General features: G+C 35.4%; 1 protein-coding gene across 4 annotated transcripts in view; it reads left to right on the plus strand.

Annotated features, from left to right (window-relative positions):
• Positions 1-3,040: 3,040 nt before the first annotated feature.
• Positions 3,041-19,760, plus strand: part of LOC131439024 (kinesin-like protein KIF13B) — an 85,828-nt gene continuing 69,108 nt past the window's right edge. The window contains exons 1-3 of one of the 4 annotated variants that reach the window (XM_058609505.1): positions 3,042-3,325; positions 3,780-3,914; positions 15,561-15,648. In XM_058609505.1, coding sequence (XP_058465488.1) covers positions 3,863-3,914; positions 15,561-15,648 — 140 coding nt within the window. In that variant the 5' untranslated portion in view covers positions 3,042-3,325; positions 3,780-3,862. Of the gene's footprint in view, positions 3,915-15,560; positions 15,649-19,760 lie in introns of all 4 variants that reach the window. The other 3 variants (XM_058609504.1, XM_058609508.1, XM_058609506.1) reach the window with 3 other exon arrangements.

A 19,760-nucleotide genomic window follows, 5' to 3' on the forward strand; every position in this document is an offset into this window, starting at 1 on the left:
TTAGGATCTTTCGGATCGACATTTTTAAACAGAAACCAGTGTAATGTTGATTTCTCGAGTACTAGAATGCATTGCGATCGAGTACCATTTATTTTGGATACTTCATTTGTTATTTCCAGGCATTTGAAAAATGGTATCAAACCAAGTTTAATGCTCTATTCTGAATAAACGGTAGATTTCGCACAATGAACTAAGATCAACATTACCACCTCAGAGTAAACACTTTTTCTTCAACTTCTACTATGATTTTTCAAATGTATTTTCTCGTTTTTATAAGAAATCGTTGAAAAGGTGGAGTGATTAGAAATGTTCCTACCGATTTGACAGCTCTTGCTGGAAGTATCATCTCTAAACAAGCAGCGCCTCTACATTTCAGTTTTGCGACAATATGCCAATCAGTAACGGAGTGGCAAACAGGGGTAATCGGTCAAGCAAAGTATAAGAATTAAGTTCATATCGTGGCCGAACTGGAGCTCAATTGTTTTTGAACAGCGGTTAGGGCGTAAGCTGGGGTTAGATTCGGCATCAAACGAAAATGTTATTAATATCAACTTTTTCAAAAAATCTCTCGCTGTTGCGACACTTGTTCTCTGAAAACAACGGAAATAACGAATGAATGAAATTATTAATTAATTCAAAATTAGGTAAAACAGTAGCTCATTGACTTTGATTTTACGTATCGTCTTTGACTCATCAGTGCGTAACAGTTTATATTGAACTAGTAGCGCGACCTGATGGCTCAACATGAACCGCTAGGCAGACGTAAAGTTAATGCTGCTTGCAAAAAACACTGAAGTCTTTTTTATGCGAGTTTATGTATCGCATAAAAAAACCGCATAACTCTGAAACTTCGCATAAAAAAGTCGCATAAAAAACCGCATAAAAAACCGCATAACTCTGAAAATTCGCATAAAAAACCTCTTAACTCTGAAACTTCGCATAAAAAACCGCATAAAAAAGACCTTAGTGTACTTGTGTAATGTCTAAACTGACGTCTCGGACAATTTTTTTTTCTCTTCAATTTACCAGTAGCTAATTGATAAATAGGGGAATGTCGTCAGGGTTGGGCCATTGCTTTTTCTTTTATATGACACGTGGTGCCATCGGTGTTATATCATGGAAGTATTATTCTCAATGATAGCAAACTTTTCAGTGCATTGTTTGTTACGAAGAATGTTTTGTGAAAGTTTTGTGCATTTGTCTTGTTTTTGGTAGTCCTAAAAGTTTCGGAATAACCGTGAAAAACAGCTCATAGGCAAGATGGATCGTGATCGGTCTTAGCCGTCCCCAGGACAACACAAAAAACAGCTCCTAGCTTGGACAAAAATGATGACATTATGTGGTTAATCATTAACAAGTTTTTCAAGAGAAAATATTCACCCCTATTCTGTACGTCGATCGATTTGAAATACGCCGATCGAATGCGCAATTCCCATTGTGCACTTCATACCAGTTGGGTATGAACTCGAATATCATTCGTTCCAGTTGTTAAATTTTCGAACATTACTCGATCGACTTTCGTACGTATTACTTCTGTTCGGATTAGAATCGTTCTAATTTGTTTATACAAATGTGACGGTTTCCTTTACTAAGGAATGAATAATATAAATAATATAGAACGTGTAAGTAGTGTTGACAGATTTGATGGTTAGTGTTCGAAATTTCAAGTGTTCCCGAACGAGAGTCGATCGAATCATACAAGTCGAACGGAATAAATAATGCAAAATTCGAACTCGAACGAAAGTGTAGATTCGTTTGTATCACAAATCCGTCGGATTGCAGAATCGGGGTGATTATTTCTTTAACCTGTTCGCATGTTGTGTTTCGCGATTATAAAAATAATTTTGTTGTTTAGGTTGGGCCGCTCATGTAGTCAGGGCTGAGTCACATAATTTTTTTCGCTTAGTTCCTTGAGATCGTTTTCGTTTGTCTTGAGACCGTTTTTCAATTGTTTTTAGAATAACGGTTCATCTGAAAAGGGTAAATTTCATGTGAACGATGTTTCTTGGGCTATGAAGTCTGTAGTGTTGGAAAACGAATCCGCTCTAATGGAGCGAGTCGTTTGCCCACAAATCTGGTCTTTTTTGGCAAACTACTTCGCGCAAACGTCTCATAACGCCCAAATAATACTCCTAATAGCCAATTTGCGGTTTACGATCATCCATTCTTTGATTTTATTGATGTTATCATCGGTTTTCGAAGTCGATGGCCTACCGCTTTTCTCATCATCGTTCACTGACTCTTGGCCAATTCTGAAACGTTCGTGCCACTGATAAACGACGTTTTTATCGCAGAATTTAATGCAAACTCGTTGTTATAAATTCAGTTCCATTTCGAAAATTGTAGAAAATCGAGGACACACACAATCGCAGTTTCCTTATTCTTCAGTGAGCTTTAAATTCTTATTTATAGTCTATTAAAACTGATCGATGTTCCATTAAAATTACAATAAATATTTCCATATTTGATCATTTGAAATTATAAAATATATAAAATGCGCAGAAACTCACCCTAATTAGAAGTTTCTTATGACGGTCCAAACTTTTAAATAAGACATAAAAATTGAGAATATTCCAATATAACAAAAGATACAGGTCAAATTCAAAAAGTGGAACCTAGACGAAATTCCGCTACTTGCCTGGTTCTGCCTAGATTTTTTCACTGTGCGGATTCGTGTTTTCTATTGCGGATACATTTCCAAAGGGTTCACCACCCACTGAAAATAATCTTGCCGTCACCCACGTCGTTGGTAAGGTCCGTTAACATTTATGCTCTGCTCATAGAAATACACACATACACACCAACAGGATTATCGTAAACAAAGAGCCCCGTTCTCACTCGCACTGCCGTTATTCTCCGATAGGCCGTCTATCGAAACGATCCAAACCGCAAAATCATTCATGCTCACCAATACATAGCCCCTGGCATCTTCATTCATAGTACCTGAATGTGAATGTTACCATTTTATCGTGGCTGGAGCTGTCATTCATGCGACTTTGACGTTTTGCTCGCGTAGCAGTGCACCAGCAGCGCACAAGCACAGAAAGGGATTTTGTGTTAATTCTGCTCTCGCGACGATAGGAGGTGGTGCTTCGAAAGTGTTTTTTTTCCTTGTCGATTGACAACGATTAGTGCTGGAGATACAGAACAAGTTTTAACGATATGAAGCAAGAACGATCGAATCAGCAAAATTTTCTGTAGCCCACCTTCTGTTCGGTTGTGTATCGGAATTTGGCGAACGTTTTCCGGAACGAAACGCTTCGGTAATCACGTGAAACTTGCAAATTAGTGTACAGTTCCTGGCGTTTGGTGGTGAGTGCAAAAGGTAAAATCCTTGGTCCTTGGGGTTCGACCGAGTGTGTTCAGTGGCGCAGGAAGGAAAAAATCAGCCCCAAAAATCAAGATGGCGAGCAGCCCTCGCTAGAGTGAGAGAAGGGAAAAGAGATCCTCTTTTCGCCTCCTATTTTTTTTTTGCTGTGTGCTCCGTGGAGTGTTGTGTCATTTAATTTAGCTGAACGGCTGAACCACCACTCGATATGGGCAGCAAAATCGAGTTGGGCTGTGTTTTTACTACGTAGTGAGCGAGGGCTTTTTATTGTTGTTATTCCGTAACACATTGTGGTGTGAGTCAGTGAGAAGAAAAACAAGTGCATGAAGGTGTAAACCCCTTCAAAAGTGTTAACTTTGCTGCCCGTGAAGGATTTTTGATTGGAAAAAGTTTCAACCTTCATTCAATGCCTAGATTTCAGTGTGTGTTTTACTCTTTATTCCTTATTTAGTTATCTATAATAATTAGTTTAATGTTCCAATCAATTTACGTGTGATTGTTCGAGAACAAGGATAAAACAACGAGTCATCGAAAATGTCTGATAAAATAAAAGTCGCGGTGCGAGTTCGACCTTTCAATCGTCGAGGTAAGTTTCCTCATTCATTTATTTCCCCATTCATTCATTCATTCATATGGAGTTTTCGATCCCGTACAGTCTAGTGAGTACTGTCGTCAGCTACGGAAAGATTAGTCATCGTTGCTTTGTCATGATCGTTCAATATTTTGACCCCTTTTTCCGATCGATTCCCGAAGCCTTCATGTGCCATAAAGGAAAGAGAGATTTTTCGAAATCAGACTTTGACCTTCAAAGCTTCCGAGCGTTTAAGCAGTAGTCGGACAGAAACTCGAAACTGCTACTTCTTTTGTGGTATTCATCAATTCAATGGGCTCATCTTTATGCTTTGAATCCATTTTAGGGCATCCATTTTAGCCCATGGAGCGCAATTATAAATTCACCCAAATGCAATGGCAAACAACGACCGAAACAATGAAATTCGACGATGTATCGAACGAGAAAACGAAACGCCTGCTTATGTGCTTCGTCTAGTTTGTGGACGAAAAAAGAGTCCGTGCTTGTTCGCAGATAGCAACTCGGTTGTAGTATTGGAACTAGTGTATCGATATACGCTTGTGACAAACGGTCCGGAAAATACGTTGAAATCTGTGCATTATTGAAAACTGCTGAAAGGATTGTAAATTGATGCATGGGCTGAGCCTTTTTTTGGATTGATGTCTTCGATGGTTTTCCGACTTTGAATCAGTAGATGACGGGGTCTTTCATGTAGTGATAAGTTCGAAATGAAAACATAAAAATTATCCCACTACCCTCTTCTGTAAGCGTTTTTTTTTCACGCGGATTTTCGATGCTATTCGGAATTTACGCGGATTTCCGAAGTTAATTTTTTTTGTCTACGCTGACTTCCGATTTTTTTTGCGCTAATTTCCGAAATTACACGGTTTTGAAGCGTTTTGCTTTTCTCATATAGAAATACTATGCAATCACTGTCTCGGTCTCTTGGTCCCATAGGTTGTTATTGAATTTTACCCGGATCGAACTTTCGGTTCGGGAGTAACGAAGTAAAATGTGCAAACAAATGAAAAGAAGGGCACTTGATTTTCTCAGAGATCGCTAAACCGATTTTCTTCAACTCAGATTCAGATTGAAGGCCTTGTAGTTCCATTGCGTGCTATTAAATTTCATCTGGATCCGACTTCCGGTTCCGGAATTAGCGGCTGATAAGTATAAAAGTTTCATTTTATAGAGCGTGTTTTTATACATCACATGGAAAAATCATATCAAATACATTTAAAAAGCCGTATAGTTCTTCAATTAGGCTCAATAATTCTTCAATTGTTTTAGAGGTTTGATCTATAAATAACTAGCATAAAAAATACAGATTTCTATACTAGATACGATTGATCGTAACGATATCAATACGAAGCAAATTTTTAGGTTCCCTCAGAAATCATACACCGGAAGAATTCCGATACTAGGAATACAGATAGTATATGTACAGGCTAGAACAAAATTCTTCAAAGATCTGTATAAATTTGAAATTTGCTATACGTTAAAAACAAGAAGCCCAGTCCTATTCGCCACGATCTTTCAAAACGTTCCACTACGTTCCAGAACGATAACAAAGTTCTCCTGCCTATTATAGAAATATTCCAACTAGAACAATTTGAACACTTCTCACACGATTTCCATACGAGTACTATTTTACACACAGTTCACATGGAGCCAGTATATCTGATTTCTGTGCTAGAAATGAGCAAAACGAATCATGATTTTAGGGTAAGAGTATATGTTCATGTTAACGTGATACATTATGATCGTATAGTTTTTGTTTTGAAAAAAAAAACAGTACATATCTCGTGAAAATCAAGAAATTACATCGACTTTGAAAAAATAGTACATATTGCAGTACGCATTTTATTTAACAATAGTGAATAGAAAACAAAAGCAAAAAATTATAAGATGATTCATTTTCATAATCTCAATCGATTATATTCTTTTTTAGGTCAATTAAAACTAAAAAAATCATAAATTAATCATCAAACATTTTTTTGCACTAAAGTCCACATTGTTTTTTTTAGATACGGATATTTTTCATGATGTGATTTAGTGTATTCTTTCTCTTTGTTAGAGTGAATACATGACGTGAATACGAATAAAACTGACATGCTTCTTTTTCACTTCCGAATATTAATAATCGATCAGGATTCAGGAACTAAACCTGAAATCAAAAACCAAATTTGATATCCGGGACAAGCTTAGAATTCAATTCATAAATTTAGTTCTAGAATTATAGAATTGAACTTATGTAACTGTTTCCAAATCCAGAAATAGGATTCAGTTCCAGATTCATGGTTTTGAATTCTGAAACTAAATTCTAAAGCAAAAAAAAAGTTCTGAATTCAGACGGATCATAATCCCAGTTCTGAATTTAGTTCCGAATTCCGGTTTGAGAACTCAGTTCCAGAATCCAATCCAAAATTCTTCCAGTTAAACATTGTTCCTTATTGAAGGGTTTTCCACAAAAAATTCGTATTTAAAAATGCAATAATAGAAAAAAACGGTTCGAAAGATTTCAATGATTATACATTTATTTACAGGACGGCGCTACGTGCCACACAGCCAATGAAACAATCGATGTTCGTCGAACAATCTTTGAAAATCAAATAATCAGCAGAAATGGTGATGCAAATTAGCCTGCGAGAAGCTGCAATTTGACGCCGCTGGATTATTTTCTTTGGGGATCGATTAAAGATAAATGTTACGCCAGCCATCTAGAATCAATTTAAGATCTCAAGCATGAAATTCAAGTTGCTATTGATGACATAAGACCAGAAATAATTGAAAATGTACCCAAAAATTGGGTGGATCAGATTGGCTACTGCCAAACCAGCCGTGGGGGTCATTCGAACGAAAATAATTTTCATTAAAAATTAACCTTTCAAATAAATGTATATTCATTGAAATCTATCAAATCGTTTTTCTGTTATTGCATTTTTAAATTCATTTTTTTTTGTGGGGAACCCTGTATATCGAAACATTGCAAATACTTTTGTAATAAACATTGGAATTATTTTTCACGCAATTAAAAAAATGTTTTGAAAAGTCGTCATATGGCAGGCAATATGAAGTAGTGGTCGAGCAAACCAAAGCTTCATCGCTACTGGAACGATAAACATGGAAATATACCTAAAGAATCGATCTTCACCATTCATACGTAACCATGAAGCTCGCTCGCTATTCTGGCTAGATTTGGCATCTTGTCACTACACCTAAGATGTTTCGGAATGGTATAAAGTGAATGGAATCCATGTTGTACCGAAAGAGGTACGGAGTTGTGACCTATCGAGCGGTATTGGGCTCATGGGAAGAGAGAACTCTCTCTATATAAACAACAAGATACAATAATAGAAAAAATCGAAATCTTGGACAAAAGCTGCAAAATCGGTTGCAGAAAAGTCTGCACAGACCCTAATGGCTAAAGTGAAAAATATTTTTTATAGAATATATTTTAAGGTTTTTGAAGAGTTGAAAATTCTCCTATTGAAATACAAAATGTAGGATTTTATAGTTACTTAAAAGCTTTTAGAGACCGGTGTAACATTTAACAACCTCAAGATTAAAAACTAGAGTGAATGATTTTTTTATGCCAAATGTCTTAGAATTGTCTGGAACGTCAAGAATTAGTGTTGACTCGAAAACAAATTTTTTGAAAAAATCGACTCAGGAATTTCGAGATTTCCTAAATCGAAAAAATATGTTGGATGCCAAATATCTTAAAATTGCCTGGAACGTCGAGATAACACCAGATCTCGACGTTTCATGCAGTTTTAAGACATTTGGCATACAAAATTTTGATTTGGAAAATCCCAGAGAGTCCATTAAAAATTTTTTTTCGAGATGACACTAGATGTTTCATATCATGACATTTAGCAGTACAAAATAGTTTCGTTTTCGGAAATTTGATGAATTATGGTCGGATATAATAACCCGATATGAATTAAAATTAAATCCCTTATGGTCATTTTTGAAGATCGAAAATTTTCAGCCTTTACCCGCCGGGTGGCACCCCTAATCCATATCCGATTCAGCTCAACTTTTGCATAGGGACTTTCTTAGAGGTGTTCAAACTTCTGAGCACTAACGCTTTTGGCACCCTAATACACATATTGTAAGGAGTTGACATTCCTTTTTGTATTCATTCATCTAGTTGACATGGCTGAAGATCCTTAAGGCCAAGCAGAGTCGATTTATCTTATATATTTTATGTATAACTAAAAAAGAATCACTACATGTTCCATTTTCCTACTTGTGAAACCCAGACATTTAAACTGTTTTAACTGAAAATATCTTGGGCATCCGAAGGCTCCGAGTTTTTCTTCCGGAACAGATTCCTAGTTGGTTATACAAACACTAAACAAACCATTAAAACAGCTTATTCAGTAAGAAGATATGCACATAATTCTAGTATAAAAATTTTAATACTGGCGAAAACCCATAATCGAAATAGAGACCAGCGATGCGGGCATGCGGCATTAGAATATGCATTCGGAAACTAAATTCATAATATAATTTAAATAAGTAAAAGAAACGTATAAAATAATGAAAACTACGAACAATAACTGAGCGGAGCACTTTTAAGAAAATTACTGCTAACGAATCATCACATAAGAATAAGCGATGAGAAACGCGTATGATTTGATCTTATCGCAACCTGTAGTGTTCGAGTACGAGAAATAACATGAAAGAAGTAAAATAATTTTACCAGATTGGACTACTCTTGAAAGCTCGAGGAAAAATTAAGAATAAATAAAAACATTTTTAACAGTTTAGTCAAAAAGAATTCTGGCAACTGAAAGTTCCTAGACCTGCAAATGTGGCCTTTTACTGGACAGGAACAGGTATTCCCTATTTTCCCTATGATCCTCATAAATAAATAAACGAAGAGTTGGGTTTATTGTATCGTAATTTAATTTATGCTTTAATTTTCAGAATAGTAGAATAAACAGTTAGTTTTGGTATTCTGCCAAACGATTCTGGTTCTTGTTTAGCACAAGTGGACGTTGCACATAACACATTTATTATGTGTTCTGTTTTCTTTGCGTTGTTTTGCACAAACTTTTTTAGTGCAATAAAGATTGACAGTTCTTTTTTTTTTTCATTCGTTCAGAAACACATTTGTCGCCTTGGAAATAAGTTTTTTTAACATTAAGTAGAAAACATTTATTTAATGTTAATTGATGAATCGATAACGATTTTTATAGAAGGGCAAAATAATTCCCTTGAGTGTTAAGGGGTTAATGGGCACTACCGAAGGTGAGCAAATCTGATAAGCAAAAGCTGTAGTACTTGTCTGTGCTACCAAATTCAATCTACATCTGATTTCAAACACTGTAAAAATGGACCCACAGAAAATTAAATTGAAATCTTACTGAAGGAACAATCGAACCCCAACGTCAAGGTTGTACTAGAGATGCAATTTAACAAACCTTGTAGCTAAGTCTATGTCCAGTTTAAATACTTTTCGCACGCTCAGGCATCATTTGATGTGTAAAAAATTTCACATAGTGAAACAAATTGTTAAAATATTTGAAGTTATAAAATCACGAAAAACTAATTTTCAAGAATACTTATCGACAAACAAACATATGATGGAAATAAGGCAAAACTATGCAGGTTATTGAAATAATTTAACACATGGAAGTAACGAACGAGGCTTCTTCATTGCTGTCGCCTTCTGCAATTTCGAAGCAAGAATCCAATGATTTTTTCCTGGCTTTTGTTTTTTTGTCAGATGCCACATTGGAATCCTCAGTCCCATTTCTGTCCGGAGAAAGATATTTTTCCCCCAGTGGACAGAAGCACTCATGATGGAATGAAGAGAGCAATTACCGCACATAAAGACAGGCGTGATATGAAAAATTATGTCACATTAAGTAGAGCCTAACAACACTTGGCTCCGCACAATAGGTGCTGTTTTCGAGGAAGTGTTGAGGAAAAGAAGAGAATTAAGATATTTTATGGTAATTTAAGCAGGTTTGATTTAAGACTTTTTCTTTTATAAAATTATTGCAAACTAATGAAGTAAGTTTGAGTCATTTAATATCTGGATTTAGTTTCAATTCGTGTTTATCCGAATAATTAATTTCATTTAAGAATTAAAGTGTTTGGTAAAAGATGGCAAAAAATCACTAGGAAATGATCACCTGTTAAAGCAACAAATAGAAGTATCCGTTTTTAAAATACTCAGACAAGAAATAAATCCTTTGCTTTTTAGTGTTGTAACTCTAAAACTGTCATTTGTTATTTAGGTTTTGGTACCGGATTTAGTCCCGCATGGGTACCGGCTTTGTGCTAAGTGCACATAACTATTTTTACTTTTTACGTTTCGCCTCCGGCTCATCAGTGCGTCAGCAGTTTATGTCATTTGTATAAAAATGGTGTCTAAGGAGAAAAAGTTTTTGGGGTGTGAATCAAATTCGAAGATCAAACAACTCTCATTTCCGGTTCCAGAGATGTAACGATGTAAGGGGCGTAACCGACAAAACTTTGTTTTTTCTCCGATCAATTTGATCGAGATGAATTCACTGAATTTCACAAGCTTAGGCCCGTTTGAAAGCTAATCTTGAGGTATCAATTTAGTTTCAAGATCCAATGGCTGCCACCTTTGGTTCCGGGGATGTAATGACATAAGTGACGTATCCAACAAACCGCTATTTTTGCCTCCGCTCAATTTTCTCAGCGATAACTGAACCGATTTTAACAATCCTAGGTTTGTTTGAAATGTACTAACTGATCATCGATCATCTTCGATGATCAAATCGGAAATATTTCAGCTCTGAAGATATACTCTTATTAGTGACGTAACAGACAAATCGCGTTTTCTCTCTTTCAATCCGCACCATTTTTCAGAAAGTGACCAATGATCAAGCTCAAACGTATTACTACTGATACTTTTGGTTTCGATAATGTTGTCGGATATGCGATAACAACGCTTGTTTGAACTACAAGAGCTATCCACCACCATTAGAAAAATAAGATCTTTTTAATTTTTTTAGACAATCCACATTTGATGTTCATTTAATTAGTATGAATTGAAAAGTTGTTACAGCTGAAGTAAGTTTAATGCATTTTTCCAGCTTAAAATTTCGGGTGAAAAATAGTGATTTAAACAATAAAAAGCGATAAATTTACTTACGATAAGTTCTAGTATGTATAGCAGGGCGGTCAAGTTTTTTTTGCATTAGGGTGTATCACGATTCTGGTTCTTTGGGTCTTCTCAAGAACCTTTGCCAAAGAAACCATAGCTCAAAAATGAGTTTCGTGCCAGCGACATTTTCAATATTGTTTTTTTAATATTAAAATATCAACTTAAATATTGTATTCAAAACAAAAAATATTATTTTTTGTCTAGACTTCTGAGGACTTTGGATTCGAAAAATCCATTTCTGTCAATTATTTTAACAAATTAATGCCAGCATTTCTCCATTTATTAGATTTTTTCCGTCTCCTTTTGAGTAAAATGAATGTGAAATTTTTGCTAAAATCGACGAAAATTTGGCTTAATGAAAATTTGAGGGGAGTAGTTGCTGTCACAGACATAACTGAAGGACGTAAGTACGAATAAAAATGAGAATACTAAAGATTGACTAGTTGGCGACAAATATTTTCTACCACACACTTAAATAACGCGGAACAAACGAGAGTGCAAAAAAATAGCAACATACAGAATTTTAATGCAGTTTATTTCCTTTCGGATTTGCATATTTCAGCGGAAGAAACTATCAAAATGCTGTGCGGGACTCACTTCTGGCTTTCAGAAGGGCCGAATTGGAAAATTCTTCACTATTTTAAACACTGATCGGAGCATTTTTCTCGAACGCAAAGCAGTCAAATGCTGGCTTTATTCGAACTCGTTTGGTGCGAATTTTTGCGAAAATGGAATCAAATTATTCTAGGTTTGCACTAAACTGATATCAATTTTTATAGTTCTTTAGACTAGAATTAGAAGCCATTAGAAGAGCAGATTCTGCACAATGTTCCCATCGTTGTCTATTAGAAGGACTGATTGTGCATAATATTCCCCACCGTTGTGCGCTTTTCGTTGTATTTTGCTCCAATGCAAACGACCAGCAGCAGGACGAACCAATCGATCTTCTTTGAAGAGAGACTGGCTCTGCGAAGGTCCCGCAATTAATTCAATACTGCACTGAATTCTTGATACTGGAACTAGGATTGAGCTCTAGAACTGAACCAACCGGAATGGTGGACTTGCTTTACTTCCTGCTCAATCAACTGCGCAGGCTAGAATGAACGAAATATATCAAGTGATAACCTTTCATCCCTCCAGGCACGATGCTCGTTGATACTCAACATTTCAGAAAACTTTGTTTTTAAATTATTTGTGATTATGTCATACAACTGCAAATATTATCATATATTGATGATCATATTTCCGATGGCATGTAGCAAAAATTGTGTTGATACGTTTGACACAACAAGAGATATTCACGATCAAAAACTCTCTCAGATGGTAAATTTTAAAAAGGTGCCTCATTGTAAACTAAGTCGTATTCACGGGGTGGTAATAGTTTGTAAAATATATTGTCAGAAATGGATTTCTCGACTCCAAATACCCCTCCAAATATTCAGAATGTCGCTATATGGTTCTATTTGGCGAAGTTTCTTGAAAGGACCTAAAGAACCAGAATCGTGATGTGCCAAGAATTAAAAAACTAACCGAAACTCATCAAAAATAATGTAAAATTTGATTCTGATTCCTAGCGAGGCACCTCTCGCCGATGATAACGCAAATAGATGAATAATTTGTTGCTAATTAGTTACGGTAATTTTGAATTTGTTTTGCTAAATTTTTTTCTATTTGTTTGAGTACTTCGCTAAGTACTTCATATGATAAAAATATATTGAGCAAAACAAATTCAAAATTACCGTAACTAATTAGCAACAAATTACTCACTGGGCTTCGATTTGTTTTGAAGCATATTTGGAAGGGGGCTTCGCTAACTTCATATAAACTTAGCGAAGTGTTCAAAAAATAAATAAAAGATTGAGCAATAAATTCAAAATTACCGTAACTAATTAGCAACAAATTTTTCACCTATTTGCGTTATCATCGGCGAGATGTGCCTCGCTAAGTTCATGCTCATACTTTTTTCGGCTCCCTACAATTTGACCCGCCTTAATATATAGACTTATAGAAAAATCATAAGAAAAATATTTTAAAAATTTTAACATTGTTAATGATTTTTTCGGTTAGTTTTTTAATTTTCGAAACTTTTTCTTCAGTGTACATTTTTTATAGTGCTCTATCGATTTCCTAGTACTTTTTCACTTTCGACACCATTAATAATTACAGTGTTTTAATAAAAAGTATCTCCAAAAAACAAAAAAATATTATACTTATGCCAAGGGGGATGACAGTATTGAAATAATTCTGGTTTCGAGTAAGAAGCTAATTTTGAGACGCAAAATTCACTTCAATGAATTGAAACAAGTAATAATTCTTGAAAATGCATATTATTCTTCGTTAATGCAAACGAAAGATGGTACATCCACACGCATCTCTATATTTACGGCACACATCTTTATCAAGAGAAATGTTTGACAGCTTAGCAACAAATTGGTATCTGTGAAGTTTTCATAAGAGATTTTTTTCTCTGTTTCATAATTCGCAATTAAAATTCTAACTAATGAGGATGTTTATAAATATGTGATTAAGTCGATTGCTCGTTTATGATGGAATGATTTAAACGCCGAATAATTTTTACAGATGATACGTGACTCTTTTAATCTTGATCGGGTGCGTCTTGAGATTTCTAGAAATTTTAATCAAAACAAAAATGACAGATTTATAAGTTTTAAAATATTTATATTGCATAGTTACATAGTAGGAACAAATTCGGATTGGCACTTCAAAGTGTAGAGAGACCATTTTGCAGAAGCATATGATTTTGACTACAATGAATGAAATCGTAGTTTAATGTAATGTTTCTAAATTTCTGTACAATTTGGTAAATACGGGACCTTGTAGTCTTCATGTTTTCAAGAACAAGTTATTCGAAATTATCAGACAGCAGGCATTTCCGTTAATGTATTCATTTTATTTAACCAGATAATTAATTTATAACGGAATATTACAATTATGGTAATTCAAGACGTGTATGATGATCACATGCGCATTTTTTTTATTGTATATTGTAATAACAGTTGCAACACTGTGTCCTGTATTGTCAAACATGGTAACAATAAAATTTTACATGTTTCAACTAACAATCCTACAAAGGAAGTGTTTTCAAATAAAAAAATTGCATTGTTATATTGTATTAACAGTTTACCAAGTTTTGAGCAAATGTTCTTTGAGAGGTATGCTGATGCATGAAAGCGATCATAATGTGATCTAATTTAATTTTGTCCAAATTAACGACAGTCCTTTTAGCAGAATGGGACTAAATTTCATTATATCAAACGTATTCTAATCAGAGAGTGAGCGTCCATGTTTGTTCTTCATAAAATTCCAAATGCTCATGCAGTTACTGCACACCAAAAACTTCAGGAATTACTAATATATTAATATATGGTCGCATTAGCCGAACTTATGACTTTGGTAACTGTACAGTTGAATCAATAAATCAACTCCTACAAAATATATGAGAAAAATCAAGTATAAGTTGATTAATTAATCATTTTTCTCACTATAAATTAATCCAACCAGCAAGCAGCTTCAAGATATTTTCGAACATGAACATGGAATTACCTTGTCCGTCACAACAACGATATTGTTATATGAGTTGTCATAGCAGTAATCATGGAAACCAAGCGATAAATTGACAAACTATTGATGAAAATTCTAGATAAATGAATAATAATCCCAAAGTGATTGGAAAAGCGAAGCTTACTTCTCATAGTTTTGGTATATATAGATAAATTAGACGTATGCGTTTCAAGTATTGCAAAGTGGAATAAATATTTTGTCAGTTATAACAAAATGAATTACTGTCATTCCCCCCGACTTATGCTTCATTCGTGAAAAATAAATGATTTGTCATATTGATGACGTGTGCTTTCATTTTAATTTTGATCGAAGTAGGTGACGTTCGATAACCTACTACATATGCTTTGCCTCATTGTTACTTATGTAATATATTGAATTTATCATTCGATGCGATACATTTAAACATTTTCGTGGCAGCCACATTTATCTGTCTGCGAGTTTTTAAAGCATCAATGTACAACTTTTCAAGTGTCTCATGCTAGATTAGACCCCATTCGTGCCGTTCAGTTGTAACGTTCACTATATTTCCTAATTAGATTGTTCAACGCAATGTGATGCTTCTGTGTTTTTTGTTTGCGGAATGTGAGTTCTGAATCGCAACACTTGAAAGTCAGTTACAGTCAAGATAATGTACGATTTTGAGTATTCAAAACAATCATTTAGGCTCCGTGCACAATTGTTTAACAAAAAAATGTCCATTTCTGTTCGTTTCGTATAAATTCAACATATTTGCCAACTCTTCCGTTGCCTTGCTCGTGCGACTTGACTTATGAAGTCTGTGCTCAAACAAAGATAGCCGGTCGGTCCGTAGTCAAGTGCATGACATACATCCTTTTCTCTTACGTTAATAAACAGTTCCCCAACTATGATTTCCACTAAAACGCTTTTCCCGTTCGTTCTTTTTTTTTTCTCTCTACTTTCAGAGCTCGAGCTTGCCACCGAGAATGTGATAGAAATGAATGGCTCACAGACGATTTTGAAATACCCTGCCACATTAGATAAGATGGAAAGGTAAGTGTCACCTGTTCGCAAACAACACTAGAGAAAGAGAGAAAAATAGAGAGGCCACGGGGGGCAATTGGCAGAGAAAGAAGCAAGACGGTGATCCCCCTCCCGTCGTCCCGAGGTTGTTTCGAAGTGGATGAGTAGGTGGAGATGGTGAGAGTCGGTTCCTCACGCCAAAATTCCATCCTCTCTGAAGGACCCTCGTCCTTTTCAAGCACTCGGCACTCACCTCACTCTACTTATTCAACGTATGCCGCAACAATTCGCCTGCTAGTGCCTAGTGTGCCGAATGGTGGTTGGGGCGTGCGAAAGAATACCGAGAAGGAAATTTCCATTTCTATTCAGTACTTCATTTTATGACCGTCATCGAAACGTACGAATGGAGTGGCGTTGTATTTTCTCTCTCTCCACGGATGGGTTAATTCCCAGTTGAAACTTGTACTGAAATATTAGTTTAGCGTGTTTCGAATTGTTTTATTATAAGTTTTTACAACCCAAGTGAAAAAAAAAACTATGAATTCATTTTGTTAGCAAACTTTACTGCAAATCTGCCCTCTCCTTTTTTACCTTTCTCAACTAAAAGGTTTTACTTGAAAAAGCGTCTAGTTAAAATTGGACCGGAGAGCCAAGTGTCACATACCATTTGGCTCAGTTCGTCGAGTAGTGCAATTACTGAGTGTTGTATGTTTAAGACTATATTACTATTTTTTCTCATATCGCATTGATTTCCACAAACTGCGATTCAAATGAAAAGGTAGCATGGTCTGCTACTGAATTTTATCCGGATCCAACTTACGATTCCAGAGCTACAGGGTGAGGTGTTTTCAAAATTGAAAACCGTTTTTTAAAGCGACGATGCAAAAATGGGGAAACATTCTTCCAAATTTGGTTCGAAATTATTTCCATTTGTAGGTTATGTTAGTTTGCTGGCCGGTTATATTGATATTTTTTCCAAATTCGACTTCCGGTTACGGAACTAGACAGCGATCTGTATTTTAAATTTCAAACCACTACTTAGGGCAAAGATGCATAAAACGGTAAAATTCTTCTTAATTGTTCACAAGTTAAAAAGGTTATGTTAGTTTATTTCCAACTAAATTTTCTAGCTTCCCAGCTAATATGTCGTAAGGGTATTCAATAAACATTTCTTCAAATAAAATTGACTCAGAAAAGTACTTCTGGAATATTGTTTTTTGTTTCAATTGAAGAGGTTTTGACTTTAAGGTCATTCACCTTTTGGGTCAGAAAAACTGTCTGACTCTATGTGCGGAGTTGGGAATCAAATCCAGGTAGGCTGCATGAAAGGAATCAACTTACCCTCATCGCACCCCGACGAATGACCACAATTAGCCGAGACTAATTAGATTCAAATGAAAGATCCTGAATATTATTTGGATACGACTTCCGCATCCGGTATTATGGGGTAAAATGTGCAAAAAATTCTCAAAATAAATGCACCAACTTTAATCGAAGATGGCTGAACCGATTTTCTTAAACTTAAATTCATCTGAAAACTCTTATAGTCTAATACAAAGTTCCTGAATTTTGTTTGGATCTGACTTCCGGTTTCGGAGTTATGGGGTAAAATGTGCATAACATTCAATGTATGTGTACTAATTTTTATCAGAGATGGCGTGACCGATTTTCACAAATTCAGATTCAAATAAATGGTCTCATGATCCTTCACATAACTTCTGAATTTCATCTGTATCCGATTTCCGGTTCCGGAATTATAAGGTGATTAGTGTAAAAATTCAAATTTAAAATTACTTTTATTTTCTCAGAAATGGCGTGACCGATTTTAACAAACTTTGATTCAAATGAATGGATTTACGGTCCCATACAAAACTTATAGGGTAAAGTGTGTACAAATTTTCATACCATCACTTAGAGGGGCGAAACAAAAAACGAAAAAAGATCTAAACTGACCCCAAAACTACTCCATTCGATAATCATTATCAGTAGACTGCTTTTGGCTATCCTGGTTCCCATTTTTCGATTCCGGAGGCACAGGAAATAGTTGTCATATTTTCTCAAATGGATCTCACTAAATTTTCTCAGCGATTGTTTGACCAATTTTCTCAAACTTAGGTTTTAATGAAAGTTTCTGTGATCTTGTACCGAATTCCTGAATTTCATCCGGATCCGACATCTTGTTCCGGAATTAAAGGACGAAGTGTGTTACAAAATTTTATACCATCACTTAAAAGGGCGAAACCGAAAATCGTGAAAAAATTCTAAATCGGCCAAAAAACTGCTTCAATCGATAGTCATTATCAGTAAACGGGTAACTAAATCAATTCCGGTTAATCTTTCGAGAATCGACGAATTCTATTTTGAAGAATACCACAGTTTTATATATGATAGTATGTATGATATGAGAAAGGCATCATTAAACCACTAGGTGGATTGAAACAGGTTTTTTTTATTTTGTCATAAGGGTGACAATTTCCTTGTTAGGGTGGATTAAAAAATCGATTATTTTCGATTTTGTTAAAAAAATACATCTTTTCAAAAATCATAATATGGGGATAATGTAAAGTTGAAATTTTGTGTTTAAAAAATTCAATTGTATAACTTTTCAACGGTTTTCAAGATGTCATCTTTAATTTTTTTTTCTGAAAACCAAAATTTAAATTAAAAAATCGAAAAAAACACGGAAACTACGAAAACTTGCAATTTTCAAAAAAATATTATTAAAAAACAAAATAACATCATACATCACCAATTTTTGGATATGTTATGTAAAAATGTTTCAGCTTTCAGAAAAAAAAAAATGTCATTTTATATATTTTCCTGAAAGCTGAAGTGCCCATTGGCCGTTATATTTGGTACAATCATTCGCCGTCGAAAAATATTAGACCCGTATTTTTTTCATTTTGTCATTAAGGAAACCATTTTCATGTTAGGGTGTATTCGAAAATCGATTTTTTACTGGCTAAGAATAACACTACGGTCCACCTGTCCCGATGGTATAAGTCCATCAAACAGGTAAGCCGTGTTATATCCGGCAGAATTATTTCAACCAAGAATAGATCCATTGGTTTCCTGTTCCATGTCGTAAAAGGCCACTAAAACGGGAGCTCGCAAGTCAAGGTGTATTTCCGTGCCGATAACTGAATGACTGCAGAAGTCTAAAAAATGTAAACGGAACACTTGTGGGCTTTGCCCTTGCGCAGCTCAAAACTCCGTGTCACAGTTAGACTGACTAATTGAAGGCATAGACAGAAAAGCTGTCTTTTTATCGGCATATTTGCCGTATAACCAGTCTTCGCCTACCAATGACATTATGTATTTCATATTATAACAATTACAGTGGACGCTGCCAAACGAAATATGATATCCTAAATAATCTTTCTTATCTCTCTTGAACACTGACGATTCTGGGTCGTTTGTTGGTTCTGCAAAGCAATAAAACTTTTGGTTAGGCTTGTTGAGATTGCTACGTAATTCACTCAAGTTTCAAATGCGGGATGTTGCAACTACTGCATCTTCATCCAACGAGACAGGACCTCATAAGATGGATGATGCAGTTGGGATTTTACCAGCCGTTGAAAATTCGGATGCTGGAAATTGTCAGTCATCAACTCAGACCTAGACGAGCTGGTTAGAGCTGGAATCACCCATAAAATATGTAGCCCTATCACCCAGGTAACCAGTATGCACTAATAATGGCATTAAAATAGCCTTTTATGGGCATCACAAATTCTTCTAGCTCAATATCTGCAATCTGGAAGCTAATCTGTTGTAAATTAATCAGAATTCAGCTTTCAGAATGCACATCAACCAAAAACAAGCATTATCTATGAATAGCCGTATATTTTGCAGAAGGCGGCCTTAATTCAGTCTCAAGTGTGATTGAAATGCCATTGCTGTCATAATGCGGCATTAGTATGTGCTTATTGGTTACCGGGGCACTGTCAATTAATTGAATAAAGCACAAGATTCGTTCTTGGGCTGCATTCAAACAAGCCAGCTACTGGTGCAGCTTGCAAACTTGCGATCAGACAAAAGCATTGTCTCCTGATTTAAATCTGAAAATGTCAGTGTCTACTGCATTTTCCAAGCATTATTGCAGTATTCTGGTCAGAGCTTTGACTGGACATTGCAAACTCAAC

The sequence above is a fragment of the Malaya genurostris genome, chromosome 3 (genome assembly GCF_030247185.1).
Source record: "Malaya genurostris strain Urasoe2022 chromosome 3, Malgen_1.1, whole genome shotgun sequence".
In the NCBI taxonomy this organism is placed as follows: domain Eukaryota; kingdom Metazoa; phylum Arthropoda; class Insecta; order Diptera; family Culicidae; genus Malaya; species Malaya genurostris.